Raw genomic sequence first — 24,773 nt, 5'->3', positions numbered from 1 at the left:
GGTCACCACTCATTTCACTGATTCCTTTCATTCACCTAATGAATGTCCACTCAAACCAGGAACCTAACCATCCACAATTTTACCCTATCATCTACTGACCTGGCCCCAAGCCTTCTCTCTCGTTCGCCCTTAGAACCTCTCTAACTTTGCTACACATGGTACATACTCCAGATACACAGCAGGCGGATCTTGGGACATACATCTCGTGAGTTTTCATTTTTATGCCCTGGTTCTCCTAGACTATTCTTGCCTCTAGCAAATTTTTATAGCAAATTTTCAACCAATAAAAACTTTCTTATCCTTAAATGTTTTGCCAAAGACTCATTTCCTCTACATAGTATTATGGGTAACTCTAGTTTGGTTTTTCCCAGATTTTGAAACTTTACAGATATCTAAATTTTTAAAAATTAGGAACCAACATAAGATTTCTATTTTTTTCTTTTATTATCACTGGAGACTATTTTTAAATGTAAGTAACCAGTTACTATTATAGTTCTCGATAAGAGAATGGCCTTTTACACCATTAGGAAGTAAGAAATTCATAATCTAAGGAAAAAGGGTGATGTATTGAATCACTAAGATTTAGGAAAACACATTTATTAAAACATTTATTTTATTTATTTATCATTGTACCTTTTCATAGACCAGTGCCTGGGAAATATTCATGTGCAGCAATGTTAATGCCAGACAACAAAAGTCAGAAATGCATGGTTCTCTTCTAGCTTGGCAGGAAGTGGTAACTACCAGCAGTATTGCTACATTATACATGTGCCAAGCACTTTTATCATATTGATTAACCTAATTTAATACATATAGTACTCCTATAAGATAGATATTAACATCCACCTAAGGCTAAATAATGTAACTCTTTAAAATAACAAAGCTCACCAGTGGTGAAGCTGCTACTCAAATCCAGGTCTGTATAATTCCGAAGCTCATGCAATAGAATTCTGTGCAATGTTACCTCTCAGAAATAGAAAATATACAAGGTCTAATTGGGTACAGATTACAGCCCAAGCCAAACACACAGACTTTCAGAGTTGAATTTACCCCATGCCAAGATTTCATCTAGGGTTTCTCAAAACTAACACAGCTGACATTCTGGGCTGGATAGTGTTTGGTTTTAGAGAGTGGGCTGTCCTGTTCTTTGTGTAGAGTGTCTCTAGCAGCACCCGGGGCCTCTACTCTCTGGATGCCTCTAAGACACTCCTTCCAACTGTAACAACCAAAAATGTCTCCCAGACACTGTCAAATGTCATCTAAGGAAAAACTTCTCCAAGTTGAGAACTATTCGCTTTGATCCAATCTTGATGTAGAAACATTTCTAAAGACAACCTCATATAAACTAACAGTAGAAGAGTCGTACTGCACAAATCTACTTTCTATGACTAGCTTGGTAATACAGTTTTAAGAAGCAACAGCATTGCTATTTTAATTCAAATACAACTTAATCCTTCAATCTATAATTCTTAAAGAAATTTACCTTCTGTAAGAAATCAATTTCATATTGGTAGTTATAAGAGGATACCTCCAGAAATTTATTTCAAACTAATAAAAACAGTAACAGTTAAATCCTTTGTGAGGTTACCATATCAAGGAGGTTCAGGGAATAATGGACACCATCCAGTTGAAAAGGCTTCCTCCTGATACAAGACAGCCATTAGCGACGTCAAAAAGTCTCTCAAGATTGAATATGGAAGGCAGTGAGACATCAAATGGAACCTGAAAAAAAAGCATCAAAGTATTGTGCCAAGTTGTTGACTGACGTAAAGTTTTCAAGATATCCAAATACAAACTGCAGGGCTGGGATTTAGCTCAGCGGTGCTGCTGCCTGCCTCGTATGTACAAAGTCCCAGGTTCGATCCCCGGTACCAAACCAAAACAACAACAACAAGAGGACCCAAATACAAATTGCCTAACAGTTGCATATAAAGGGTAGTTAACTTTGATACCTAAAATAAAGGGCAAAGTTTCATATTTCTATAGTGCTAAAATGTCACATATATTATCACTCTATATCCCATTAAGATTTACACATTAGCATATAAAATATCAAATGCAGCTAAAACTGTGAACTATTTTTATTTATATAATCTTTGTGCATGGTTCTAAGCATAAAACAAAGTGGCCCTATTCCACTGAAATGCTTTCCTTCACAACAGCTTGGCTGGTCGACAAATCCTCTCTCCCTCCCTCATTTTCAGTGGAAGTTGTGACAGTCAAGAGGAAGCCACCGCAAGCAAAGTTTGGAGACCACCGTCTAAAGGAGGCAATCAGCAACTGTGCTGGAGGGGCCAGCACAGCCAACGTCACCCTGAGCGGGCTGGAAAATAGAAAACAAAGACTGCTTTTGTGGTCCTGGCATTGGCTGTTTGACTGAAGGAAAGGGAGAACAGAGAGAAAAAAAAAGGTGGACAGGAAATGAATGGTGACTGAGAACCCACTTCAAGCCAATCTGGATAAACACTTTCGACAATGAGGGAGTAAATGCAATGGCACGGGTCTGAATCCTGGTAAGAAACAAGCAGACGAGTTTTAGCAGTTTCTTTTCTGTTTGTTAGAAAAACCATCCCTTCCTTTTATTCTCAAGGAAGCATTATGAACCCAGGAACGGGGGCTGGGTTTTGTTAACTTTTCTTCACTTCAATCTTGAGAGGCTTCAGTGTTCCGAGGCTCTCTAGTACTTCAAATAACAGAGAGGCAAAATTTTAAAAATGAATAACATCCTCATTCACTGATCAATCCTAACGTGAGCAGTTTCCAGTTGGGATGTATTCTTTCATATGGCTTTTGTTTGCTTCTTTAAGTGGAATAACCGCATTTCCACTATTTGCTTATTCAGTTAAAATATGTATGAGAAATTCTCCTTGATTCAAACAGGGCAGTAGAATAACTACATGGAAATCAAGAGTGTGTAACATAGAGTAAGACTGCCTGGCTCAAATCCAGACCTCATAAACTCCAGCTCTGTAAAGCATCTGATCTGCTTACACTTTAATTTCATCATCCATAAAATAGAAATGAGAATACTTTATCTATGACATGATGGTTACAAGGTCCCATGAATTTATACAAATAAAACACTTCAAACGGTGCCTGGCACACAATGATGACTCACTAAATGTGACATAATAGTATCACATTCAGCACATCCTTCTACTTTTTACATACTTAGACCCTTAGATATGAGTGCTTTAAATTTCTGTACTACTAATTCCCTCAAATTGTTTTGCTGAGTTAAAAGATGATTACCTCTTACTTTTTAACATTTCTTCCCAAAACCACTTTCCAAATAGGTTGTGGCAATTAACATTTCAACCAGAAATATATGAGAGTCTGCCCAAGCCCAAGGTATAACATTATGAAACGTTATGAACCTTGATTTTGATAGTTGTTTCTGCTATTTCATTACCATTTTGTTCAGCAAATTTTGACAGTCCCAACTAAATGCTTTTTCATATGTTGAAACAACATATATTTACCATGATTGTTTTGATTGCATCTCACTGCTGTTTAACAGCACTGAGCATTTCATCTATTTCACAGTGATAAAGCATCTCATGCCCAATTTAACAACTTTTAGCAGACAATTTTCAAAGTAGTATACAAGGAAAAAATTACTAAACAATATTTGTATTTTATTTTGTACTATCTCTTTTATTCCAGAATCCTTTCCACATTAAAGATTGGAATACATTTTTTAAAAAAAACAAAGTTGCCAAGTTAGTTTTACTTAATATTAGAGTTATCTTCAAGGCATAATTAATATAACCAGATACAAATAAAGTGTTTAGGTTTCTGATCCTTCTCATGGAACTTCCATTAAGAAACAGCCATTTTAACAGGGTGAAAATGAATAGGTCAGTTTATTTATGGAAAGCACAGGTGAAAGCTTCACATGAGAAAGAAAACATAAATGTAGTTGTCACCCGGAGTTACTAATTGTGTCTGTCCTCAGAGGAACACAAACTACTCTAAAATCTCAGGACCTTCTTTTGTGTTATTAGAGCCACCTTTACAGATACCCCAAGCATTGTGAGCCTTTTGGCAGACAAGTCAATGCCTCAAAATCCATGTATTCATTCAGGCTAAAACATCATATTCTGTATTTTCCTATTGTTGTCACGTTTTAATGTGAATATCTGACTGAGTTATAATACACAAGCAAAAAGAGTGGGGAAACTGGAAGTGTGCAAAGTGATACTTACATCTAATGAACATGTCAATGTAATTAGCATCAAAATAACAAAAGTGGGATTTGCTAGACCATCGGATATGCATGTATTTATTGTTAAGCCGATTCTACCAGCTTTCTAATTCTCATCCCCTACCAGCAATGTATAAAAGCTCCAGTTATACCATGTCTTCACAGACCTTGATAATTCTGGTTTAAGATTCTGTCATATTGACTTGTTTTCTAGATGTTGAGACCTCTCTCTCTCTCTCTCTCTCTCTCTCTCTCTCTCTCTCTCTCTCTCTCTATATATATATATATATATAAAATGTGCCTGACAACTAAAAATATTATCTTTATGGTATCTTTTTGGGGGAGATGAAGGTCTTTTGTACAATTTATACTGAGTTGTCTTTTTCTCTTTGATAGATACAGAATTCAGTCCTTTCTTGAGTCTATAAAAATATTTGCTCAAAAAAAATTTTAAAAGGGGGGCTGTTATGTGGCACAGTGGTGCCACAACTGCCTGGCAAGTGCAAGGTCCTGAGTTCTAACCCCAGAACCAGAAAAAACAAAAAAACAAAAACAAACAAACAAAAAAAACTTGCTCCCATCCTGGAGTTTGCTTCCAATTTACAGCCTTTCTTTTATGACTGGTAATTTCTTAAGTGGGTCCTCTTGAGAACAGCTTTGCTCCCCACAAAGTGGGGAAGGTCGTCCCTCACCATCTCCTCTTGAAACTTGTCATTTTATATTCCACACACAGGCATTTCCACAGTTAATTTGGAACTGATTTTGTACATCCTACGTCAAGTAAGGATTCAAGTGCGTGCTTTACTGCACAGATATCCAGTCACCCAGATTCATTCACTGAAGAGACTGTCTCTTCCTCCCTGGACTGAAGAGTCACCTTTGTTGTCACTCCTGGGGTTGCATATGTATGCATGAGTCTTTTTCTGGACTCTCTATTCAATTTATGCATTTTTAGAAAAAAGACAGTCTATATTTTTCAGTTCATCTGGGCTCTATTTATCTGTACTCATTCGGTAACTGTAGCTCCTTAGTAACACTGGATGGCTAGAAGATCATCAGCTTGGTTCTTTTTCTAATTGGTCTTAGTTAATTTCAGTTCATTATATGTCCATGTCAATATTTGACACTATTATAAATGATAGCTTTGAAAGCATTTCACTTCTGTTGCTTCTGCTACAAAGAAATAAAGCATATTTGCAATGATATCAAGTACAGCATCTTTATCAAACTTATTCATCCAAAGAGTTTACCTGAAAACTATTTTTGACTTTCCATGACAAATGACAGTTTTACTTCTTCCATTCTCATTCCTGTACCTTTAAAAAATTCTTTTATTTTACTAGCTGAGAATTTCCATATAATATGTTAATTAGAAGTGATGATAGACATCATTAACATATGATTAATTAATTTTTCAATGCAGGGCAAAGACAAAAGTTTATTTAATAAATGATATTGTAAAATTATATGCTAACCCTACTAAAGTGAAATCCTTATCTTTGCTTATAACCTTACTATAATTTGTTAAATTTATCCCAAGGCTTTTGATAATTTTGCCACTATTGTGAATGGAGTTAAAAATTTTTTCCATTTCAAAATGTTTTTACTAGAATTAGAATATCACATAAGCATTTTTATGGTAATTTTCAAAGTACACATTTTATCAAATATTTTAAAAGGCACTATCATCAAAATCACGAAGGCCAGTTCTGAAAGTGTTGTTAGGCCTCACATCCAAAGCACATCAATGTCCTAAATAGGAAGGGTACCCGGATGTGCTTTGGAAAGTCAGAGTTAACTCTTCTCTCCAGGGAGTTCAAAACAGAAAGATAAAAATTCACAGGACTTAAAATACAGTGGCAAGGCTCAAAGGTAAAAGTATTTCTTGGGAGATATTTCCTGAACTGTTTGTATGTTGTCTTGATTTATCTGGACACCAACGTGTTTTTATATGGTTACCACACACACACACACACACACACACACACACACACACACACACGCGCTCGCGAGACCTGGAGGCTCAGTGACAGGTCCAGGGTCCCTGAGCGAGGTAGTGACAGGGTCAGGACACACACCCAGGCAGACTGGCTCCTCAGAACATGGCCCTGCCCACTCCGCACACCACCTCCCCCTCACCCGCCATGTCTGTCGGCCATTAGGGCCCCAGCGCTCTCTGGAATCCCTCTCTCCTGTCGTGTGTCTCCCACTCCCACTGGACTTCAGTCTTCTGTCTTCCCAAGGGCTTAGTGTCTCCTTGAAACCCCCACTTTTCTATCTTCTGTTCATGGAAGGTTCTAGGGCTTCCTTCCATGGAGAATTTCTCATGTAAACTTAAAACTCCCAGTGAATCACTGAACTTCTTTGCCACTCAGTAAAGAAGACTTTGGCAATTATATTAATGTAGCTTTCTCTCCTCCTCCTCCCGTCCCCTCCCCCTCCCCCTCCTCTTCCTCCTCCTCCTTCTCCTCTTTTGTTGTTTTTCTGTAAACAGCTTTGAATTAAAATAGAGCAGGACAAGGAACCAAGGAGCGCTTGTTCCTGTTCCTAGATCAGGAAAAGTTTCGTGGAGAGTATGGAAGAAAACAGCTTGGCAAATAACGGTAAGTTAGTTTACACTAGGATATGTTTTAAGGGGTAGTGTTAAAGAAATGGTGACAGTTTTGCCTACCAGAGAGAATAAAAGACTGAAATAGTAAAAAGAAGGCAAAGGACATTCATGCAGTTGGGCATACTGAAGGGGCTCAATAAACTCTGGCCTGGATTTGAACTTGTGTGAGGGTTGTAGAAGTCAGTAGAGAGCACCAGGTTATTTGCCAGTGCTACAGTTTATATGAGTTTTTGCAAGAAAACTATATTTTATATGGGATTCTGCATCAGAACTAAATTCCTTTATAATGAAGATTATATGACTTGTGTTCTTTTGTTCCAATGATTTACTTCAATTATAAAGAAAATGTAGTCTTGAAAATATCTACAACTTTTCTCAATCCAGTGAGTTTTTATTGAGTACCTACACTGGAGCTTCTTATTCCTCTTTGCACAATGTCCTTGGCCTTTTCATTGATTCTAAATGTTAAATGACCAAAAAGAGAGGGCACAACAATCAGCTAGGTTTGCCTACTCTTGTACTGCAACTGCCACGTGGGACTTTGAATGACTTGTGAATTCTGTGACATGGGTGGATTTAACCTAGCCTCCTTTCAGAAACCTTAAAACACAGAGCAAGAGCCAGGGGAAGAAAATTAAATAGCCTCGAGGTAATAAATCAAATAGTATTTTCATCCAGAATTTTCACATATAGTTTTCTCTACAATGTTACCTATCTCTTCTTAATATATCTCCTTTTGCTGGAGTTAATGATTTATTGGATTTTTTTTTTCCAGACTGGGGGAAAACATGCATTTCAAAGGAGACAGAATAATATGATACTAGCTTACTGTAGAGTCAATATCTTCAGCAACTGGTGTCCCGTCTAATAAAAGTTCCAGATAAGAGAGAAGTAGATATTTTTGGTTTCACTGTACTTTTATATGATTAAAAATATATTCATGCCAGCAATATTAGATAGTATTCTCCCCATTTGAACAGAAACAGCACCCACCTTGTACCAAGGTGAGAAGTGCTTCTACACCATGCTGCCAGACCACAGGGAATTTCACACTTCTCTGAGAACAAAATTATCTTTTCATCACTCTAATTTTTGTGTTAATAAAACTTTAAATATGACAGGAGAGGTTTTACTAATATGAGATCAAGTGGTCATATTGGTGAGATGTTGGAATCTTTTAATATTAAATTTTAAAGAAATGATATTATTATTTTTTAAAAAGACATTTTGCCAAGAATAAGAAAATTGGAAATTAAAGACCAGGTGTAGCAGAGAAAGCATTTTTGTGGGCAATTGGTTTAAATGGCACATTGTCTAAAAGAGAAGAAAAGATTCTTCTTAAGCCTTCATTACCATTGTCACTGCCACCTGGCAACGACTAAATCCCAGCCATGCATGCTGTTTCCATGGGCAGAGGTCACCTTTTAATATAGGACAATTTGTGGCCAAAAATACTGTCCCACACATGCAGAAAACTAATCATTTTATTTGAACCCAAACATTTTAGCAATGTGAGGGCTTCTGCCTCCCTCCTCACATCTAAGTGGACGTTTTCAACAATGGCTTTGTTATTGGAATACGTGAAGAGCACCTCTATGACAGGAGCTATACTGTGGGAGACTACATGCTTAAAAATAAATCTTACATTATGTTCACTGTCAGGAAGTGTGGTTTGCTGAAAAGGAATGTTCATCTTTCTCCTGGGTTCCTGGCACAAAGCTCCTAAAATGCTTGAAATTTACTGTCTTTCACATGCTAAAGCTGGGAGGAGCAATTAAGTTCAATCCTGAATGGCTAATGATCAATCATGTCTCCATAATGAAACCTCCTTAGAAACTCTGTTTAGGGCAGCTCTCAGGGGCTGAATGTATGGGGGTGCCAGGGACATCTTTCCCTCATTCCTCTCCCTATGCATTTCTGCTGTCTGGTGTTCCTGAGTTGCATCCTTTATAACAAACTGATAATCATGAATAAAGTTCTTTCCTGAGTTCTATGGATTATTCTATAAAATGACTGAACCCACAGCCGCCTGCCTTACAAGCACAAGGACCCGAGTTCAATCCCCGGTACCAAAAAATAAATAAATAAATAAATAAATAAATAAATAAATAAATAAATAAATAAAAATTTAAAAAAAAAACCTAGGAAGATAAATTCTTCATCATGAAGAGGAGATCTGGGCAGCAGGGCCCATGACCGGTATCAGCATTTAATTCAGTGGTCAACTAGTGAATTGCAATCTGGAAAATGCATACTAGTACACATCCACTACAAGCTAATGGCGATTTTTAAATGTATTTTTATTAGTGTATATGAATTTTACAATATACTGGGTTTCACTATGGTATTTTCATACTGGTACATGCATGTAACATATTCTGACCATATCCATCCTCCCCATTTACCGCCTTCTACCCCAATCTTGTTCTTGTTCTCTTTTTGTTGTCTAATAATAGTATATGACATACTTTCATTCTTATTTATAAATGAAAAAATCTCTGTCTATCTATATATATAATTTTCTTTATCAATGCATCCAATGATGAGCACCTAGCTAGTTCCATATCTTTATGTTGTAAATTGTGCCAAAATAAACGTGGGTATGCAGGTATTCCTACAGTATGATAACTTGGAATCCCTCAGATATATACCAGAGTGGTATAGTAAAGCCATAAGATAGTTCCATTTTTTTAATTTTTAATTTTTAATTTTTATTTTTGGTACCAGGGGTTGAACTCAGGCCCTTGCGCTTGTGAGACACAAAGTGGAACCACTGAGCTAAATCCCCGGCCTGATAGTTGCATTCTAAAAGAGATTTAATGTAACAAGCCTAACTTCTATGCCAAATTTTTAGATGCTTCTTTTCTAAGACATGGTAAGACAAGCCTAAGATGTTTCTAGCATAACTTTTATTGATGACTCTATTTCATTGTCCCTAAGAACATTACCCTCCTCTAGAGTATGAGAATTAGACATTAAAGAAAAGCAAGAAAAAGACTGAGAAATAATATCCCCTTTGAGTAATATCTTCCTACAAACTTCAACATGAAAAAAGACAATACTTTCATCTGAATTCTAATTTCATTTGAGAAATTTCCTATAGAAGCCCAAGAACCGTCCATACATTTTCTAAAAGCAGAAGATAGAAAAGTGGGGGTTTTGGGGAGCCCCTGAGCCCTTGGGAAGACAGAAGACTGAAGTCCGGTGGGAGTGGGAGACACACGACAGGAGAGAGGGATTCCAGAGAGCGCTGGGGCCCTAATGGCCGACAGACATGGCGGGTGAGGGGGAGGCAGTGTGCGGAGTGGGCAGGGCCATGTTCTGAGGAGCCAGTCTGCCTGGGTGTGTGTCCTGACCCTGTCACTACCTCGCTCAGGGACACTGGACGTGTCGCTGAAAGGTCTGTAGGCCTCAATTTCTAACATTAAAAAGTGATGATAATAATAATAGAAATAACTATATAAGAAACAGGAAACTGAAGCTACATGCTTATCTTCAGCAGCTTATGTTTTCGTTTTCTACTTATGCTCTAACGAGGTTTTCACATTTAGTGCTGTACAGCAACATAAAGTCACTTTTTTATAGTCCTGGAGGTCAGAATCTGAAACCCCTTCCACTGAGCTAAAGCCATGGTATCGACTGGGCAGGTTCCTTCTGGAGGCTCCAAGGGGAAAGATAGCAGGTCTGCCTCGACTATAGCTCCTGTCTCCATCTTCAAAGATCGGATCTCGGCATCCATCATGGTGACCTCCTCTTTTTATGCTGTCAAGTCTTTCTCTGACTCCCTCTTACAAGGGCACTTGCGGTTATATTTAAGGATCACTTAGACAATCCAGGAAAGCCTCCATGTCCCGATACGCTTGACTCAATCACATCTGCAGAGTGCTTTCGTCACACAGATAACAGGTTCCTAGGGACTAGAATGTAGACTTCTCTGGAATGCCACTGTTCAGCCTACCAGGACGTGTTATTACGTGAGATGATTTAGCCAACACAATAATCATATTTATATCATTTTACCTGCTCTACAGAGTTCTGCTCATTGAAGTCGTTGTATTTAAAAATCAATGAGGGGGCTGGAGATTTAGCTCAGTGGTTCCGCCGCCTGCCTCATAAGCAGTTCAATCCTTGGTACCAAAAACTTTAAAATTAAAATTAATGACATTCCTCAAAGGCCTATTGTGTCAAAAATTATTAGTGTTCACTAAAATATGTTCTTGCCCCTCTACGATGCTGCACACATCACACCTGTGCATGCTAGATTGAGACCAACAGAATATAAGCAGAAATAATGACAGCCATTCCAGAGTGGCTCTTAGAAATAACCACCTAAATTGATGGTCTAAACTGGGAGACATTTCAGAATTTAAGGAGAGTACACGGATTAATCCCAGCATATCAGCAAGTGGAAATTTTGACTGTGCCAGCATATTAGATTTTATGATCACCCTTCTTTACAACGACCTGTGAAATCCTGCAGCCTCCTCTTGAAGAGGTTTCCCTAGAGGCCGTATAGTATGGGTTGCATGGTTAGAAGTTGGAGAAGAAATGCCCCATCCTCACTAGATGTAAAATAAATGAATGTCTTTACTGCCACTGAGATTTGGGATTTATTTGTTACACAGCACAGCCTACTCTGTCCTGACTTCAGCTCTTATTCTTTGGCGAGCTTATTCTTCCCTCATTGTACCTCTGAATCAGGAGAAATTCCATCTGTTGAAGAGTTCAACTCCACTGGAAGGTCAGGACTTTGAACCTCAGCAGCCAAGTTAGAGGAACAAAGGCAATTGCTGGGTACCCCAGGCTGGGTTCCCTCCTGAGGGGCTCTATAGGGTCTGCCTGTGGGCTTTTGACCTGAGACACAGAATTGAAAACTCCAGAGTTCTATCAATACTTGGCCATTTCTTGATTTTTTTTTTTTTTTAATAAGTGAGCTCACTGGACTTAACTTCTGGCAACTAGGATCCAGCGGCTCTTTTTTAGAGCAAAGGCTTTATAAAGAACTGAAACTTGCGTTTTGTTCCAGGGACTTTGCTGCCTGGAATCAAGGCGTGCTGAGCTTTGTAAGTTAGCAGCTCCCACTGCAGCAGCAAACTGAAGAGCAGATCTCATACACACAGTGGAAAGAAAGCCTGCTCACACTAATGGCTTTCTTCCTATCAGTACACACGCAAGCAGCCGAGAAGCCTTCTTATAAGGCGGCCCACACCGACTGGCAATTTCTCAGAGAAAAGTCCAACAGAGCCTGCAGTTTACAAAGACAGTTCACATACATTATTCATTTAACTCATTTTAGTATTCCTAACTTGAACAATTAGCCTTTAGCACTTAGTAAGGGGATGCAGAAGACAAGCTAGGAATAGGAAGAAGAGGAGGAAGGGCAGGGTCAGCGGACGAGGAAGACCACTACTCAGAGTCACTGAGCAGAAGCGTTTACTTTACACCAGGCTCTGTGCTGAGCTCTTAGGGAATGATAATTCTGTTGCCAAAATAAAATAGGTCAATTTCTATATGCATTTTTTGTTTAATGGCTCTCTCTGGAATTACGCTGAATGAAAAAAGGCCAGTCTCCAAAGGTTATATACTGCATGGTTTCTTTTATATAACATTCTTGAAATGACACAACTGCAGAAATGGAAAACAGATTGCAGAAGTGGAAAAATGGCTGTCAGGGTTCAAGGGGGAGAGGGCGCAGAAGGGAAATGAAGACAGAGATCCTTGTGTGGAAGGAAATATTCTGTGTCTTGACCGTGTTGGTTTCAACACACTGGTAAAAATGTATTCTAGTCTTTCCGGTTGTTACTATTAGGGAGGCTCTGAATAAGGCGTACACTGGATCTCTCTGTACTATTTCTTTCTCTTTAATTTTATTTTTATTGTTTTCATTTTTATCTTTTGTGATGCTGAAGACTGGATCCAAGACCAAAAAGATTGTAGGCAAGCTCCGCTCCCAATCCTCTGTATTATTTCTTATAACTGATGTGAATCGCAAGTTAATTAAAAAGCAGTTTGGGCCGGGGATTTAGCTCAGTAGTTCGGTGGCCTGCCTTGCAAGCACAAGGACCCGAGTTCAATCTCCGGTACCAAAAAAAAAAGTGGGTTGAAAAGTAACATTAAGGATACAACTACTAAATGGCCATTCATTCTCTGAATGCTGACCTTTAGACTAAACGTCACTAATGAAGGTAGGTTCTAATGGTCACATGAACAAATGATTCATTTCACACTGTTTTGATGCTGGGGAAAATAAAGACAATCACAACATATCTCGCGCCTATCACAGACGTTGTATGGGTCTGTACCAGATGTGTTAGATTTTGTCTCCAATATAATCTCACTGAAAATAGCTAACATCAATTTACAGACGGGACACAAAAGCCTAGAGAGGGAAAGTAACTTGCTTGTGGTCACAGAGCCAACAGGTGGCGGAACCGAGATAAACCGTTTTATCCTGTAAAATACACTGCTTCTGAGCCCTCACGCAGAATCTAGTTGACCTGAGGCCTTCAAGGGTTAATTCACCTACCAGGCCTGAACCAGAACTTGTGCCAAGCACTCTTCCTTTGATTCCACACATGGCTAAGAAAAAAAAAATAGCACTAGCTGTCTATGTACAGGCAGAATAAGCACAAATATTTCACGTGGCTAATGTCCACAGTAAATAAAGAAGACAGATCAATTTACACCTGTTCCTTTTTTGTGTATTTATTTACTATAATTTAAAGAACATCTGTCAAGAGAATTTCCAAAGGTTTTTGAAGCAGCTCCATAAGACAAAAATCAAACATTTCCTTAAAATGAAAACATAATCCTATTGTTAAGTGTTCAGTTTTTCAGCAAAAATCATTTGGTAAACTGAATGAAGGAAATGAAACTTAACATTTAACTCAATTTTTAGCAAAATAGAGAGGAATGAACACATTTACTGACACCCTGCCTCACTTCCTTTGAGGTTAAGAAAGTAGCTAATCAGGAAACTGTCCCCTTGAGACTGGTGTGTAGTTGTATCTAAAATGACACCAGGCTTGGTTTATCAAAGAGTGCACACAGTTCTCTATATTTATAGTAAACACATACTATCAGGAAATGGGGATATCTTGGTTTAAATTGTACCAAAGAATCATTATATCCCAAACATCTCCTGGAAGTGAGGCTGAAATTCGGAGCACAGACAACACAAAGGCTCTCGCTTCCTTGGTGAATGAGAGGATTTCACCTTGACACTGTTGCTGCAGATCTCCAAGAAATGAGCATTTCAGAACTGGTATAAACAGCTTAGCCTTTTCTTAGCATTTTGAAGAGCACGTTAATAGCCTGGCCTTTTCTGAAGGGCTTTCTTTTTCCCATAGCCAAATTTGACAGTAGACGTGAACAGTGAGTGGATGGAATCAAAGTCTGTGCTGTTTTAAAAGCAGTGTGGAGCTGATGTCATCTAGCATTGTCTTCAAAAGAATATGAGAATATTAAGTGGAAGGCTCATGAACTTACATACAGAGGGTACACTTCACTCGAGGACAGAATGATAATGCCGCACAGGAGGAAGATGTAATTCTAGATGCCCATAAAATCTATTCAGACAGCTCTTGGCTGGTATTAAAATAAATTTTAAAAAAAGAAGAAGAAAGAAAGATACAAAAGAAGAAAGAAAATAAATCTATAACTCGCAACCAAAAGAAGTTACATTAGTATTAATTTCTAGTACTCAGTAAATACTTAGTATCGAGTATGTGGAATCATGCGCTCAATGCTGGAGACGAAAGTTTAGTGGCAGTACTGCCGCCGGGGAAGTTTTGTTAAAAAGAAACCAAGAGGAATACGGAAATGTAATAAAATTAGCCAAAGTAAATGAAATGTGCATTAGGACTCAGCGTTCATAAAGAGAAGTGGAAGCCGTCCCATCTCAGCAGGACCACATGCAATCGCACCCACACCCAGACTGCATAAGTTATTTCAAAGAGCTCTTTGAGGGTCTACCTGTTTTATGCTCTACCCTGTGATTATGAACACACTAGCATATATTTAGGGAGGATTACTGATTAATTTTAAAAAATGTCTCAGCAAGTTCCCTGGAGCAGTTCCTGCTCAAAGGAAGAATAGGCCCAGAAGTTGGGAATTTTATTGGCTATTGTGGCAGAGAATACTTTTCCCAAATGGCTGCAACGACAGCTTCCACCCACACGCCCTTCTTACAGTTCAACTGGGACACTCTTCCCACAAAGAGGTGGAGTCTGCCTAAATGGGGAGGAGTCATTCCGGAAACTCGCAGGCTTGGCATAAATGCCTGGTTCTCTTGGGAGGCTCATTCTTGAAACCCGGCCACCATGCTACGAGGAGGCCCAATCAACCACAGAGAGAAGTCACAAGTTGTATTGTGGCCCACAGCCCATGCCAATGGCCACTGGCAAATATCAGACCAAGAGAATACTCAGTGATTCCAGCTGAATTAGCTGCCACTTTCAAGTTTTTCCCAAGCAATCTTCAGATACCATGGAACAGATACATTGTCCCAACATGTCCTTCACAATGACCTAATAAAGTGGTACTTATTTTATGACACTGTGTTCCTTTTCTCTTTCTGAGACAAAATATCTGACACCCAAAGTTGAAAGAGCAAAGGTTATTTATTTAGCTCACAGTTTGTAGAGGTTTCAGGCCATAATCAGCTGTCTCCGAAGCAGGGTGGCACGTGGCAGAGGAGCAAAAGTTCACAGAGAATCAAAGAGAGCAAAGTAACAAGAAACCTTAAGAGCACCTTCCTGCCTCTTTTATCTTATCCAGACTACCAGGATTAGGGCGGTGCCCTACCAGTTCACTGCTTTAGTAATCACATGCCCTTACACAAAAAATACCTCTACTAGGGTGTCTGCCCAACAACTAAGCTGTTTAGCCTTGGACTGAGACTAACTTTGTTCCTGATATTTGTAGAATTATTGCTTCAAAACAGCCTCATTTTGCCCTTAAGAGCCTTCACTGGTGCCAATCCCTCTGGGCTTGTCCACACGTATTCCCACTGCAATATTCCTTCTCGAATAAACTTATTAATCTTTGGAAGATCTGTCTGTTACTGAAGTTGATACCTAAGTGTTAATTTTATCTTCATTTTACAAAGAAGACCACGCTACTACGGTCAAACAACTAGCCTAAGATTATCCAGCTCAAAAACAGCACCAGTGGGACAGGATCTGGAGCCAGGCTACTTGGGGACTGCCTACCCATTAACCACCAAAGCTTCCACTCCTTAATCGGACTCTACCCGGACATACAGAGCATTGAGCCCCTCTGCCTGCATGGCCAAGGGTCCACAAAGTGAACAGGCCACACAGTGCTGGCTTCAGGATGATGATGATGGTTAACAGCAGGCTCTGGAGGCTGCAGGTTCAGGCTTCAGCAGCTACCACTGTGACTCTCTTAAACTCGTGCTCCCTCTCTTCACACGAAACCATCACTCATTGTAGAGCCACAACCACTGTCTTCTCCATATGTAAGGACCAGTCCATCCCTTGTTTCTGGAATGTCAGTCTCTTCAAGACAAGGGCTCTGACACCTCTGACTCCCTCCCCTGGGTCTAGACTGGACACCTGAACACAGCTGCAGCTTGTAAAAGTAGATGGCTGATTTTTGTTTGGTTTGTTTTGCTTTGCATTAACTTCTTTATCTTTGCATCCAGAGCTTTCAGGATGTGCCCTATTTTCTGCATTGTAAGGAGCAAATCCATAAATCATGCCCTCACCACTGTGCCTACTGCCAAAGCAGACTTGTTTTTTGCCTCTTTTTCCCATAGTCTCCCTAGTGACAGCAAAATGCTTCCATGAGTGACCTTGATCATATCTGTACTTTCCTAAGGGTACTCTACCACCTGCCAATTCCTCCAAAGTAATCAGAACTTTTAACCGTGGGCCACTAACTACATTTCGCAGAAGGAATACAGTGGTGAACCTCTCTAAAAGATACACAAAGAAGTTCGTCACCTGCAGAGCTGTGCTGAGAAACTGTTGGAGGAACCAAGGAGTGTGTTCAATTCTCAGACCTCTTTTTCCACTCTACTGTAATTGCTTCTGTAATTGTTTCCCTTCTAGCCCGTGAGCCTCTTACAGGCAAGGGCACTGGCTTTTCCCTGTGGATCCCACAGCCTAGCACAGTGACTTTTACAGAGGAGGTGCTTCTCAAATGTTTCCTGTACAACTGACTAAAACTGATGGTCCAAAGTCATCAGCGGCAAAGCAATCCAGAACTACCTCTGGAAGATGTATCATGAGCCACTCGCTCATTAAACATTTGCTGAACGTCTTCTGGGGCCCCAAAGCTGGACAAAGCACCTTTATTATGGGAGATCCTATCCTATCGGCACCAGTAGAAGAGTATGGAAGAAAACCATCGTAAAATAGTTCAATCCAAAACTGCTAACCCCAGAGATAGAAATCAGGGGCTTAAGAACGAAGTGATGAGATGAAGGCATCTGATTCAGATCAACACGGGTTAGATGTGTTCTTACTCTTGTTTTCCATCATAAGATGTTAGCATTGAAAAGCTGTCGTTTCAGCTGACGCGCAGAGTCCTAGGAGGTCATAAGGGGTACAAAGGTATCTGTAGTCACATGATAGAATCAATACCTTAGACAAAATCAATGATGAAAATGACTAAATGAACTAAAGTATGTTAGGACTGTGAAATAATTATTTTAATCACTAGCATGTGGATGATGTCAATATCTTGTCAAGAACACATTAAAATGAAAATTCTAAATATCAGACATAAAAGGATATGGGCATACTAAATTAAGCCACGCAAAAATGAATGTACAGCGGGTGTGGTGGCGCACGCCTGTAATCACAGCTCTCAGGAGGCTGAGGCAGGAGGATTGCTACGAATTCAAGGACAGCCTGGGCTACATAGTTAGACCCTGTCTCCAAAAGAACAAAGAAAACAATGAATGTACATTGATGATGCACACAAAATTACAGAGTTAAGTTACTGGAATTTAACTATCATTAAGGGTTTTTTTCTGGTAGGTTTAAAATATTTTTGAGAAAACATGTTACAGTGTGTTCAACAGGAGCTTGAGAATAACGACAGACTACACACTATAGCAGTGCAGAATTAGTCAGCTTTCTCTTAATACAACAAATACTTGAGAAAATCAGCTTATAATGAGAAAAAGTATATCTAGGTTCACAAGGTTGGTGGTTTCAGGCCATGGTTGGGTGGTTTCAGACCATTGCTTTTATGCTTATGGGGACAAGGGTGGCTTGATCAGTAGTCACATCTAATGGTCACTGATATTCCCTGATTACCACTAAGAAGGTTAGCAAGGACATTAATTCCCTTCTTTCATGGCCTTGCTATTCTCAGTCTCTCTCTGTCACAACCTGTGTGTCACAAGGCTTATTTTAATTAAGAAGAGGTAACATAAGTAAAAGTAGTTTGTAATAAGCATGTTCAGTAAGGAATCCAATTGTATAGCTGGATCTTGTAATGGTGACAAAAACAGCTGCACTGAAGCATGTCATTTTTTTTTTTTTTGTCTCACAATTTAGGTAATTCTTGGGATAAGTTCCTAAATGCCTGCATTCTGTCCCAGGACTTCTAGGTAAGCCTTGTTCTCATGAGAAGAATGAGATTCGAGTGGGAGGTGTCTTCTGTGGACAAGTGACTGTCACCCTGGGGTCTTGGAGTGGGATCCTGCACACTGATCTGATTCCTATGGATTCAACAATAATTTACATTATGGGCAAGGAAAATGGTTCCTGTTTTTTCTTACCCCTTTCAGACTTTTCAAAAGCAAATTCAGATGTTAAAAATTTAATTGAAATTGGTTGGGTAGGAGATGAAGCATTCACACGTGGAGGGCAGAGGTGGGGCAGGGATGGTGGGATAATGACAGAGATGTTTCAATCGCCGATATTTACTAAACATTTATTTGTATGACGCCCAATGACAAAGACTTGACCTATGTTATTTCCTTGAATTCTCATAGTAACTGTGAGAAGTTGGTGTTACTACCTCATTTTACAAATAAGAAACTGAAGCTTAGAGAAGTTAAATGACTTCCCTGAGGTTATACAACTGTTAAGACTCAAACTTGGGATTCCAGCCCAGATCTGTTAGAAGCCAAAACCCACTGACATTATTCAGCAAGCATCTTATGTAACAAGTGTATATATGTGTGTGGGGGGGGGCTATTTCTAACTACAGTTTTTCCAAAATTAGATTTAAGCTACATTTTATCATCAATGCCTGCCTCAGAAAATCTATTATCTCTAGAATAAAAAATTAAGTTCCCCTTTTTAAAAGATGGAAAAGGACATGAACAGTTAAGTGAACATTTTAAAAAGCAAAGATTAAATTTCAGGCGTACACAACTAACGGGAAGCAGGGCATAGTGGTGCACACCTGTAATAGCAGCATTCTGGCAGGCTAAGGCAGGAGGACTGCAAGTTTCAGCCCATCCTGGCAGGGTAACCTAGCAATTTAGCAAGACTTCCATCTCAAAATTTAAAAAATAAAATAAAAGATGGCTGGGGACATAGCTAAGTGTGAAGGCCCTGGATTCAATCCCCAGAAACCACACACACAAACACACACACACACACACACACACACACACACATTCAACTCAACAGAGACTGATTGATATGATGTAAGGCACGGTGAGAATTCAGTGATGAAGGCAGCATCACTACTGTCCCCAGAAGCAAATAGTCTAACAGAAAGGACACAGGACAACATTTCAGATCTTACGGCAAATGTCATCTTTTCAGAGAGAGATTCTCTAATCACTGTATCTAAACTGGGACCTCACTCCCTGTTACTTCCTATAAAGGCCCCAGAGGTAAATAATTTAGACTTCACAGGCCATGCAGTCTACATCAAAACAACACTTCTTCTTGTGCAAGTGAGGAACCAGCTATGGGTCGTAAGGACACAAATGAGCGAGACTGTATTCCAAGAAAGCATTATTTAAAAAACAGGCAGTGACCCAGGCGCAGTTTGCAGGGTGTAGTGAGCCAGGTGCTACTCTAATACATAGCTCCAATTCATTTTGCTTTTTAGTGCTTAGAATCTGAAATTTTCTTGTTAATTTGTTAACTTCCTTCCATTAAATTAGCAGGTCCACACAGAAAGGTGCTTATTGCTTCTCACAGCTGGCTCTCCAGTGCCTAGGAAGGCTTTCCTGACTCAACGAGAGCTCACTCTGAATTTGAGCTGACAGAGTATATGAATGAACTTCATTTCATCACTGTTAACAAACATGAAATATACTCAGCCTTAATAATTAAAGTAAAACAGTGATAAGCTATGTTTCACTTGTCAGACTTACAACCATCTGGAGAAGGAGGAGGAGGAAGAAGAGGTGAAGGACGAGTGCACACAAATATGTGGCTAAACTAGTCCTCTTCTCTATTGCTGGGAGAGAAAATTGGTGCAATATTTCTGATGGGCCATTTGCAATCACATATCAAAGTCTACAGACCAAGTAAAAAATGGGCAAACAACAGAATCGTTATTTCCCTAAAGAACATAAGTGGCTGATAAAAGATGTTCAACATTACTAGTCATTAACACTAAATACATCAAAATCACAATGAGATACCACGTTATACCCATTTGGGTGGATATTATTAAACAAAACAAAGGAGAACAACAACAGCTGGTGTGAACGTGGAGAAACCCCGAGCATTGGTGGTAGGAGTATAATGTACAGCTGTGAGAAGAACAGCTTGGGGGAATCCTCAAAAAGTTAAACAGCGTTACCCTGTGATCCAGTAACCCCCCCTAAGTACAGTATATACCCTGAAGAATTAAAAACAGGGACTGAAATAGACACTCATACACTTTTATTGACGGCAGAATAATTTACAATAGGAAAAAGGTGAAAGCAACCCAAATGTCTATTAACAGACATACGCAAAAGCGAATGTGGTATTACAGATGCAATGGAATATTATTCAAATTTAAAGGAATAAAAACTGAGATTGCAACCAAGCCGATAAATGTGAAAACTTTGTTCAAATGAAACAAGCCAGACACATAAGGACAAAAGCTGTACGACACCATTTCTGTGAGAGGCCTAGGAAGGGCGGTCACACGGAGAGCAGAACAGAGGTTACCAGGAGCTGGGAAGGGGACTGGTGAGGAGTGGGGAGGTGATAATGTAGTTGGTACAAAGCCTTATTTGGGATGATGAAAAAGTTCTAGAGATGGAAGATGGTCACACAGCATTGTGAACGGACCTAATGCCGCTGGGCTGTCTCCTTTCAAATTGTTAAAATTATAAATTTCGTATTGTGTGTATTTGATTTTACCAAGTTTTTCATTTGTATTATAGTATATGCAGATTTTTAATTCAAAATCCAATTCCTAAGACTTAACTCAGGAGATAATGCCCAGGGTGAGATACATATGCACCAATCTGTCAACCTCAAGGTCCACCAGGAAATATCTATGTACACAGTGTCTGGCACGATAAATACACAAAAGAGACTATTTTGCAAGCATTAAATATGACAGGGTAGGGTGTTTCAGATAAAACAATCTCCATTGCGTTACTGTTCAATAAAAAAGCAAGTTACAGAATGCATGTAAAGTATGATCCTGCCAATGTAAAAATTCTAGATATTCTCCAAATGTCAACTGGGGTTATCCTCTCAGTGATGGATTTAAAAATGGTTTTCCAATTGCTCTCTTCATAATTTTCCAGACTAGTTGAATTTTTTATAAGGAATATTTTAAGCAAAGCAAAATACGCCATTGCAAACTCATAGTCATTGCTTTTCACGTTAATTAAGAAAGGTGAGGCCTTGATACTTGCAATTAGACATTTTCTGTGTTTCCTTTTCCATAGCAACGATACTTGTGAGTGAGTCAGAAATGTCTGAAAGGAGAGGAACCTACCTCGGTCAGTGGTGTTAGCTCTCTGTCATGCACAAGGAGAGCTCTTATTTCAGAGCAACATCCAATTATCATGTTCTAGAAATAAGAAGGAAATATAGTAAGGTTGATACTACTGTAGACACTGTATATTACATTGTAAACTTATTTTATTTGTCTTGTTTTTTAATACCCAACTCTAATTCTGAGGATAAAGCAGAAGGACTCAGAAATTACAATTCTTAAGTAATTAGGGTTATTTGAAAAAAATGATAGCCAAAAATATAAGATCTGCAATTAATCAAGAACAATACATTATTTTCGAATTCTGTGTCTATTCATTGCTGAAAGTCATGTGTTACCGGGGAATCACAAATACAGTAATTTGCACCAAAGCAAGACTTTCAGAAACTGCCTTTCTTCTGAGAAGAAAGCCTTGGAATAAAGAGATTCAGGCCTCAGAAAAGGGTTCACCAAAGAGGAATGACTGGAAGTTGGGCATGAATAAGGAGAGGGAATGGAAGGAAAGGCTCAGAGGCAAGAGCACGAATACACTGCCTACCAATGACACTGCCCACGGCCTTGACTCTTGGGACACAGCAAGGGATATGTGGGGGCAGCTGACCCAAGGCAGACGGACCCAGAGCCAGAGGTGAAACGCTTCCTTGTTACGTCATCGTGTACGGAAGGACGACAGAGGAAAACTACAGTCAGTGCGAGCTGTGCGAGCTGAGAGATCACAGGGAGGTGGGGAACGGAGCCACTGAGGCAGATGTGAGGGCTAAGAGGAAGCCTCTGAGACGAGGGAGAAGCTAGGCCCCTGCCCACTCGTGTGCCACCGTGGCTCCTGCATCTCTGGTTCCACTTTCTGTAAGGCCCACATCCTTGTAAGGAACCCATCCTTGGTGCTGCAAAAGCTAACTTCTTGCACTCTGCCACATTTGTGCTTCCTCCCTCCTAGCCTGTTTTACCTGAGCGAGTGTCATTTTCCTTACAACTAAAACAGTCATGACTATGAGACCACCAGAGATCAGCTACGCCCACCCCACAATGCTCCCAGCACGCAGCCCCAAAGGAAGCAGCCATTTGCTTTATGTAGTAGTACATACATGTACTAGCATTCAGAACATCAACATGATAAAATACATTAATTTTAAAATTATGACTGAGTGATGCTGGTTAAAACCTGAAAACAAAGTGGCAAACGACAGTAGACCTTACAGCCCCAAACCATGTTATATCTAAGTTTTAATAAGTGTGTAAACATGGAAACGATCCAATTCCAGAGTTACAAAACTACAGCTAATTCAATTCCTTTTAACAAATGTATGCAAGATATTATATTAAGTCCCATGCGACACAAAGATGAAGAAACATAAAATCCTCAAAATATCTGTAATTACTGAGAAAAAAGGATTAAAAACCCAACTAAATTAGGTACCAAGCAGAATATGCTCAGCTGACCTATTACAGGACCCTAGAGGAGGAAAGAGTATGATATCTCAGTATGATAAACAAGGAGGACTTCTTGGAAGAAGGTTCACGGAGCTGAGCCTTGAAAGAGTCAGGGGCTTTCAAGCAGAGTGGGGGGACAGAGGTACCAGGTGGCGAGAGCTATTTAGGTAACAAGCAGGGGACATTCGGGGAACACAGGAGATCTGACACCGCCTCTATCTGCAGGTGAGTCTTGGAAGCACAGCGGTGCAGGTGGTGACAAACAGGCCGACAAGCACATTTATAAGAAGAACTTATTCAAGAGTGAGGAGTTTAGCTTTTATTGCAGGGAACTGGACAGAGATTGCCTTTAAAATTTTTCTGACCGTGCCTTAAAGGCAAACTGGTCTGGAAAAAGACAAGTGAGAGACAGAGATCAGCTAGGAGGCCACTCAGACTGTCTGGACACAGTTGATTTTGGCTGGAAATGGCAGGGCCCCGTGGTACTAAAAATGGTGGAAGGCAGGCAAAAGGCCCACAGCACCGAACAGGATCACCCGATGGCAAACCTTCCAGGCTCCTGGCTCACTGGACCAGACAGAGAGGAGCACACACCTACTCCTGTAACTCTGCCTTCGCTATAAATCTATATTCCTCACTGAGTTCCCGGGCCTGGCTGAAGTATGTTTTCTTGCAGTAACAGCCATGATTGGTTACTGCCCTAATTCCATCACGAGCTATCAAGGAGAATGATACTGACCGTATCATTAATCACCTCACGTAACACATGAAGGGGCGACATTACCCTGATAGATGCCGTCGGACACCTGTCTCAACACTGGTCAAAAAGAAATCCCCTCTCATCCACAGTCGATTACTCTGGCATTATTTGAGGAAAACCACATACACACACTGTGAGACTGGCTCATCTGAGGCTGGGGCTGCGAACCCCTCCTGTGACCTTGCTACCACAGACGCAGAGACAGGCAGAAAGCAGAGCTCATCAGTCGAAGTCAGAAAGTGGCCGGAAGCATGCTGTCGCTGGTGAGGGGCAGGACTGTCTCTTGCTCAGTTTTTGCTAAGTCTCCCTTCAAAACAACATTTGTCGAATTTACGCAGATGGCCCCTGAGTGACTAAAGCTTAGAGGTGCAGAGGTTACAGTTCTCCTGCAGCCCCTGGATTGCTCTTGAGAAGGTTGCTATAAAAAGTGCGAGCCTATCCTGCTATGCCCTTCCTCTGATCCCAAGTCAAGGTGTGACCCCTCTTCAGTTGGCGCTGCACCACCTGCAGTCCACCACAGGCCCTTGCTAGAGCCATGCTGCTCCATGCTGTTCAAATCTCCAAAACACGAGCTAAATAAACCTCTTTTCTTTATAAGTAGTCTGCCTCAAATTTCAGTTACAAAAAAACAAAACAAAGCAAAACAAAAACTGGCTGTTATGGTTGGAGAAAAGATTTAGGAATTCTGCTGTGTGTGATTAAAGGAATCACCTACAGATCTTCCTAAAAAAGACTCCATATAAAGAATAAGAAAAGGGCTAAAGGTGTAGGGAGGGTGGGATGGGTAAGGGAAGGGTAATGAGGGAAAAGAAAACAATGTGAGAAAATGAAAAGATGGAAATAAAGTGTTTGTAAATGGGGAGAGGAGGAGA

The 24,773-nt window shown here is 39.9% G+C and overlaps 1 protein-coding gene and 1 long non-coding RNA gene across 10 annotated transcripts in view; one reads left to right on the top strand and one right to left on the bottom strand.

Annotated features, from left to right (window-relative positions):
- The window catches only part of Cfap54 (cilia and flagella associated protein 54), a 267,711-nt gene that overhangs the window by 1,367 nt on the left and 241,571 nt on the right, over nt 1–24,773 (bottom strand). For 8 of the 9 annotated variants that reach the window (XM_010629151.2, XM_010629153.2, XM_019208184.2 and 5 more), the window contains 2 exons: nt 21,711–21,785; nt 632–1,722 (listed from right to left, as the gene is read on the bottom strand). In XM_010629151.2, the coding sequence (XP_010627453.1) occupies nt 1,603–1,722; nt 21,711–21,785 (195 nt within the window). In that variant the 3' untranslated portion in view covers nt 632–1,602. Of the gene's footprint in view, nt 1–631; nt 1,723–21,710; nt 21,786–24,773 lie in introns of those variants that run through there. The other variant, XM_033763843.1, reaches the window with a different exon arrangement.
- LOC104865585 lies at nt 6,387–24,655 on the top strand. The gene is made up of 3 exons (XR_781215.2): nt 6,387–6,810; nt 18,353–18,405; nt 19,924–24,655. It is a non-coding gene; the product is annotated as an uncharacterized LOC104865585 (long non-coding RNA).

The sequence above is a fragment of the Fukomys damarensis genome, unplaced genomic scaffold, assembly GCF_012274545.1.
Source record: "Fukomys damarensis isolate Sample0158 unplaced genomic scaffold, DMR_v1.0_HiC HiC_scaffold_15, whole genome shotgun sequence".
In the NCBI taxonomy this organism is placed as follows: Eukaryota; Metazoa; Chordata; class Mammalia; order Rodentia; family Bathyergidae; genus Fukomys; species Fukomys damarensis.
The sequence above is the reverse complement of the archived record's forward strand: the minus strand, read 5'-3'. Positions and strand labels throughout refer to the sequence as shown.